The 7,371-nt window shown below is 47.4% G+C and overlaps 1 protein-coding gene across 1 annotated transcript in view; it reads right to left on the bottom strand.

Moving 5' to 3' along the window:
• Positions 1–7,371, bottom strand: part of LOC103896151 (mitogen-activated protein kinase kinase kinase 3) — a 66,204-nt gene that overhangs the window by 18,341 nt on the left and 40,492 nt on the right. Inside the window, exon 6 of the mRNA XM_009275927.1 lies at positions 7,070–7,181. Coding sequence (XP_009274202.1) covers positions 7,070–7,181 — 112 coding nt within the window. The remainder of the gene's footprint in view (positions 1–7,069; positions 7,182–7,371) is intronic.

Below are 7,371 nucleotides of genomic sequence, written 5' to 3'. Positions count from 1 at the left end.
TCTTCATTCTCCCAGTCCCTGCCTTTGCCTTCTGCGGCTTGGGCGGTGAGGCTTGAACACTTGCTGGTGAAGATGGAGGCAAAAAAGTCATTGAGTACCTCAGCCTTCTCTGTATCCCAGGTAACCAGGTCTCCCATTTCATTCCGGAGAGGGCCCACATTTTCCCTAGTCTTCCTTTTATCACCGATGTACCTATAGAAGCTTTTCTTTTTGGCCTTGACCTCCCTGGCTAGATTTAATTCTAGCAGGGCTTTCACTTTCCTAACCTGATCCCTGGCTGCTCTGACCATTTCTCTGTATTCCTCCCAGGCTACCTGTCCTTGCTTCCACCCTCTGTAGGCTTCCTTTTTGTGTTGGAGTTTGTCCAGGAGCTCCTTGTTCATCCATGCAGGCCTCCTGCAATTTTTGCCGGACTTCCTCTTTGTTGGGATGCATCGCTCCTGAGCTTGGAGGAGGTGATCCTTGAATATTACCCAGCTTTCTTGGGGCCCCTCTTCCCTCCAGGGCTTTGGCCCATGGTACTCTACCAAGCAGATCCCCGAAGAGGCCCAAGTCATGGTAACAACATGCCCAGGCTTAGCACAATATTGCAAGAGAAAGGTACCGGGAAGGGGCCTATCCCATCATGAAAAGTCAACGCTGATCAATCAATGCAACACTTCTGCCTCCCTCTTCTGCTGCTATTTTGCATCACAGTTACTGTGCCAGATTGATCTCTGTCATAAATCCATCAGTGTGATCAACACTTCAAGTCCAAGTCCCCACCTTTCACTTAAGCTGATACGCATCAGGAGCTGCTAATGTTAACAGTGTCACACCAGCATTAAAGATCACTAAATCAGGCTTGCTGGATTTATACCAAATACATAGATATCTCTGTCCCACAGTACATCTCCCTCCAGACTCCTTGCTCGTATTGTAAAACTAAAAATCATATGGCTTTGAGTTACTTTTTTTTTCTTCTTCCTATTTTCTCCTTCACAGATTTCCTGCAGGATAAGAACACAGCGAAAAAAGCCTAACTGAAGTAATGCCAAGATCAGGGGGAGAGAATCTCTCGAGTGCTGCGGTGCTCATAATGAACTGGCTTTCCACCAGCCTTAAAAACAAAACCAGTTGGGAAGTACGGCATCCTCTCTTTGAAGATAAATAAACAAACGTTTAACCATTTAACAGTTCGGACACCCTGAATAAATCACTACATTATCATCCCCTTGTTTGCTTAGCAGATGTCAATCCAGAATACCGCTTAAAGACATTAGGGTGGCTCTTGCTCCAAAAAGCTGCTAGAGGATTTGACGTGGTGTAACTGCTGTATCTTAGCTCTGTTAAGCATTTTTGTTACTGCTGCTAAGAGGTGTGGGTCTGCTTGTGCAGTGCTGGGATCTCTCACTGCAACAACCCACCCACTGCCCAGGAAGTCTTCAATTCGGATTTTACAAAGAGCTGTACATGCCCTGTTTGATTTTGAACCCAGGGAGTTAAATGAGATTTATCACAAGCGTAAAGATTTTGCATGATCTCACATTAAGCCTTTGCCTATAACAACTACTCCCAGTCATCAGGTCAGTTGTGTTTGACCTTCCAGAGTCACATTTCCTGCCAAAAACTGTAAAAGGGGATAAGACACTAGCCATTTCCCAGCAGGCAAGGAAATGAAACAAAACGCTCAGGCTTTTGCACACATGGAAACTGTGGGATTGAACCAGATCCCTTTCAGCCAGGCTGTTCGGGTAGAAAAGCTGCTCTAAGTAATTTATGCAGCTTCACACCTCCAGGAGCACTTGCTGCTGCTGCTGCTTCACATCCATGCATGCCCATCCGCCCAGGAGGAACACGGGGAGGTGCTGGGAGCAGAGCCCCAGAGCCCAAGTTTGATTCCCCCCTCCAGCCCTATCCTGCCCCGTTAACAGAACCTCAGGCAATCTCAGTGCTGCTGGTGGGCGGGGAATGGAAAAAAGGGGTCAGGGAGAGAGAGCAACTGTGGTACTCAATGGGAGGCTTAATTCATAGTGGGAGCAACACAAGGCGTATTGGATATATTAGATAATGCTGCTCTACCCACCCAGAGGAAGAAACGACAGACAAGCCCAGATGTGCCTGTTTTGACAGATCATGGATGCTCTTCACACTTGACCTAACACTCAAGAAACAGCAGCAGCACCAGGCAGAGAGGAGACCCCCAAGAGACTGTCCTCCTGGGGTCTACAGGATTACATGTCAGCTCCAGTCCTCAGACCCAGTGGAGATGGGGCAGGCTCTGAGGCACTTCTTTGTAAGCTCAATGCTGGCCGGATCCCAGCAGCTCTATTCAGGGTTCCTGAACTCAGAGAAACTCTGCAGATTGGCACTGGTTGAGCATCTGACCTTGGTTACCCTTTGGAGCAAGATGCTTTGGGAAGGGATTCCTGCTCCATATTACACACACTAATGTAAAGCCATATATTTAAGACTAGAGCACAGCATGTCCCAAGCAGGGTGAACCAGGCCAGCACGGAGACTTACAGTCACTGCTGGCATCTGCTGGGGTCTTTCATGTTCCCTTCTGTTATTTTTATTTAAGAAACGTCTTTCATGCAGTATGTGCAGAGTTCGTGGTGCTGCACGTACAGCCAGCTCCTCTGTGCCAGTCTTGGCTTCCCTCTGCCTCCGCATTCCCTGGCTTCACCCTTTCCCTGCCCTGGCAGGTCCTTCCCAAAACTTCATCCATCACCGATCGGCATCAAGCAGGGGTCCCGATGGAGAACAGAAGCCCCTTAAAAGTCAGAGCTGGGGAGGGTTTGTTGGCAGCCACCTACGCTCACAGCTGCAGCCACGGAGAGCCCAGCCCTAGGATGATGTCGCCACAGAGCCAAACGAAGGACATGACGTCAAGATGTGCCGTTCCTCTGAGCCCTGGCAGAAACACAGGGCTCAGGATGCAGCAGCACAAGAAGACGACATAAACCTGCAGGAAATTTCTCACTCTGTGACTGTTGGGGGGATGTGTGAGCAGATGGACCAAATCTCCCTCGATTTCTTCTTTTTCAGTGGGACCCCTACAAGTTTCCCTCTTCTCCATGCTGATCCTCTGAGGATGGATTCCTACATCTTGATTTAAGGCAAACTTTAGGGTACTTCTATACTAATAAGCAGGACAGAGCCCATTTGCTAGCCCTAAAGCAGCTAGCATGATGCGCACAGCCAAATTCTCCTCTTCTCAAAACAGAGGGGACCTCATCCGTCACGACTCCTGCAACAGGTCCCTAGCCCATGCTACCCCAGTTTGTACCCGGGCACTGCTGGGACGGCAGTCATTGGTACAGGGTTGGCCAGGGAATGTGCTAACCATTAAGCAACCTCATCTGTGGCCAGCCAGTGCTCGTGTCCCGGCCCTGTGAATTTAACAGCACAGATATCACCTCCAGGCCTTTGTTTCTCAGCGTCATCCGGCCAGCCTGTGCACCAGCAAAGTCTTTGTACTGTCTCTCTCTGGAAATCTGCATTCAAATCCTCCCAGTGTGCTAGCAGGGGTTAGATGCTGCTGCACACGTGTCCAGGCACCCATGAAAACCTGGGTACCATCACTGTGGTGGCAATTCTCTGAGATAAAAGTCCTGCTGTTCCCATGGCTGGTCCATATTGGACAGCACGGACCCAGCCAGCATTCGCTCCTGGTCTGGAGAGGGCTGGCAGGCACATGATGCCACGGCTCAGCAGCCTGGTTTGCCACCGGGGAGGGGGGGGGGGGGTAAAAAAAGTTTTGGCAAAGTTTTTTTTGGGGGGGGGGGGGGGGGGGGGGCGGGGGGGGGGGGGGGGGGGGGAATATAAAGCTTTTGGCAAATGTTTCCACTGAAATGGTGATTCTGGAATGGGGCTCTTGAATAATTTGTGGATAATGTTCTGAAACATGTATTTCCCTCAACGTAAATAAAAACAACCCTCAGTTATCTGAAAATCCAGAACCCAAAGAGTTTTTAGCCAAAGTTTCCTGGCACTCAGCTGAACATTTGCAGATGCTGGTCACCAAGAGACTGGAACATTTTCCACTTCCCCAAAAAAAAAAAACAAAAACAAAAACAAAACCCACCACAAACGGGGGGCGGGATTTCCACTGAAAAAGTTTAGGGGGAAAAAAAAAAAAAAGAAAATATTGACTTTGCATAAGGTTTTTCAGGGACATGGAGTGAAGACATTTTCTGTCCAGCAGAAGCAAAAATAGCCAAATCTTCCCCAGAACATCTACCCCCCTTCCAATGTGCTTGTGCCAACAACATGCAGTTTTATTATTTTTCGCTGCTGCTAACATGGCAGAGTCAGCAGAAAAACATGAAACATCTCAGAAACACTGAGAACATGACCCTGAACCTCTTTTTTTATAAAGTCACTTTAAATCTCCCTTTAAATGTGGTTTCAAGAGAAAAGCTGAATTGAGTTAAGAGCCTCTCTTGCTAGCAACCACTTTGATGACAGCAGAAGCAAACACTGTGAAATACCTTGCAACTGCAAGTGAAGAATAGCTTCTCCTACAGAAATCCCACCCTCTTAGACTGCCTTTTGACTATCCACCAAGTTCAGTGAAATCCCCAGTTCAAGGAACCACAACACACGATCATCTCTCTCTCTGCCTATTGCCTGACTTTCAGTTTTACGCTCCATTTGAAACACTGCTCTCCCTTTCAGCTCACTGGAGTTTCTGCCCAGCTGCTAGGTTACCCCGTTCTGACTCAGGAGGTCAAAAAACTGAATCCGCTGTAACGCGAACACCTCCTAAGCAGGGCTGTAGTAGCCTCATACAGACCTCAGATAACTCCAAAGAGAGGTGTGGTGTGCTGTTACCATGCAGAGGGTTTGTTGCAACCTCTTTTCAAATTAAGAGAAAGACTGACAGTCTGCATGGAAAAAAACAGAGGGATGACTGTAGCATGGGCTGGTTACCTTTGCTACCTAACTATATAACAGCACCAAGAACACTGGTTTTGGTGCATTAGCAATCAGCATGCAGACTCTCCTGAAGATCCCAATGTTGGCACACTCTGCATCCTACATCTGGTGCTGCCCAGTCCTCCTCCATTATCTAGATTAAACCAGCATGTTATACCCATTCCTCCACTCTGCTATTCAGGCACTCCCTCAAAACCCACCTGTACCTCACGTTCGCACCCTTGCAGAGCTGATGTCTCCTCCTTTGTCTGCCTTGTCTTATCTACAGGATGCTCTTCAAGGCAGGGACACCTCACAGTCAGCAGGGACCTGGTCAGAGACTCTCTTGGCATTACAGCAGCTCCAAAACAGTAAGGAAAGGCCAAAGCGTGGCATAAAAGCTAGTAGGAAAGTTTAACTTTGCAAGAACTATCTCCTCACTAGCACAGCTATGCGTAGGATCAGTTCTGTCCATCACACTTGGTTCAGACATCAGTGACAGCTGCCGGTGCCACAGCTCTTCTCTGGCTTACATTAACAGCTTAACAAATGCCAAAAAAGAGCAGCAGAGATGTTTTGCTCAAGCACAGTTTCTGCTGAGGCTCTGTGCCTTACCATGTATTTGTGTGTGCATTTCATTCAGAATCATCTAGTGACTCTGCCAGACTCTGAGCAAACTCTCAAGAGCCGTGTGAGCTAGAAAAAAATAAAACACAATAGAAGACGACATCCCTGGCACATCCAAACAACAGGCCCAAAGAGAGCTCTTGTACATGTACCACCCACTCCTGGCTTCAGTAAGAGTTGGGCATGGCTGTACAAGGGGCTATACTGGACCTACCCTAGAAGAACATTTCCTACATATCATTGTCTGAGATGCAGCAAATCGCAGGATATGTTATCAAGGCAGCACAGGCTATGAGACAGAGGAAGGACAAATCCTTTGAGAAAAATACTCTTTGTTGCACAGAGAAAAGAGTTTCGAAGTGTTTACTGCCATATGAGTCCAGAGGATCTTTGGAGGATGAAGCATATCTTCATGTATATTTGTATAGGAGGATCCCACTGATTCTGTTGTTTCTACAGTTGTCGAATAATTGTATGAAAACAATAGGAATCTGTAGAAATTACCCTGTAACCAGCACCCACAGATGCAGCAGAGACTATTGACTGTATTTCAAGATCATTGATCCTGCCTGTAGGTTGTAATATGAATAATTATACCCCTGCTATACAGTCCTATGGGCTGCTTTACCAGTTCTGCACAAGGCACCCTGCTCTCTACAAAATCTTACAAGGTTCTTCACACAAAAGGTCCTACAGACAACTTATCAAGAGTACTTGTCATTTCAAAAAGCTCAAGGTATTTTAGAAAGCAAGAAAAGCATAAAAACTCAAGCACAGAAAACCAAAGAAAAGACCATGCAAGGCTATGAACAAACTCCAGTCCCTGCAGGGCTGCAAGAAGAGACTAGGCATCTGCCAGTCTGGCTTCAGAGGCTGCAGGTATCTCCTCCCAGCACCTCTGAAGGAAAGGGATGCTCCCCTTCATCTGAAACGCGACCACTGTGAAACACTGCACACATCCATTCTCCTGAGAAACCACAAAAGCAACTACCACAGACTTCATTTCACCAACAAGAACAGATTGGTGGTAGAGACACATATTCGGTCCTTATGAGGTCAAGCTGGTCTCAGCTCAAGAGCTAAGGAACCCAAGCCCATTCAGCTACAAATTGGGGAAGGGGGAGAGACACTGAGAGAACGACAGCAGATGGTTAAAGGAATAAGTATGTCAAGGTCTCAAAAAGCCTTGGGTTTCTATAGATCCTTACTCTTCACTTTGATGAAGCTCAGTAGCATCAAATTCACTAGAGATTTTTAATCACTGCATTTCCCCCCTCAAATTACACCTCAGATCCCCTGCTCTTAACTTTCATGCCCAACGTGACACTCTGCTCGGCACAACCTCGTCCAACCTGTGCAGCTTGCAGAGTCTATTCCTTGGGCTGAGGATAAGCAGCAACTGCACTGAGCTACTGGTGGGAGACATGAGGGTGGCCGTCCAGACCATAGCAGCTACAGGGTTATGACAGGAAAGAGAAAGGGGATGGTGGCCAGCTTGTAATAGCACAAACCACCCTGTAGAGCGTTGTGTTTCGCTGACCTGTTGAATACTTCCGTGTCCTCTCGGAGTCCTTGTACAGGGATCCCATGATATCACCCATGGATCTGGAGATCCTCATTTCATGCTGTTTACTGTTGTTTGGCTGGAGGAGCTGGTAATCAGACAAAGGGAATGATCAGACTCTGCCAGAGCCCTTGCAGATGCACCATGTGAAACCCTGTATTTGGCTCCTCATGACCATATTACCCAAGAAGAAAAAACAAAACAAAACAAAACAAACAAACAAAACAAAAAAAACCCAAACACAACCCCCCCCCCCAAATGTCCGACAAAAGAACAGA

The sequence above is a fragment of the Aptenodytes forsteri genome, unplaced genomic scaffold (assembly GCF_000699145.1).
Source record: "Aptenodytes forsteri isolate BGI_AS27 unplaced genomic scaffold, ASM69914v1 Scaffold80, whole genome shotgun sequence".
NCBI classification, from domain to species: domain Eukaryota; kingdom Metazoa; phylum Chordata; class Aves; order Sphenisciformes; family Spheniscidae; genus Aptenodytes; species Aptenodytes forsteri.
The sequence above is the reverse complement of the archived record's forward strand: the minus strand, read 5'-3'. Positions and strand labels throughout refer to the sequence as shown.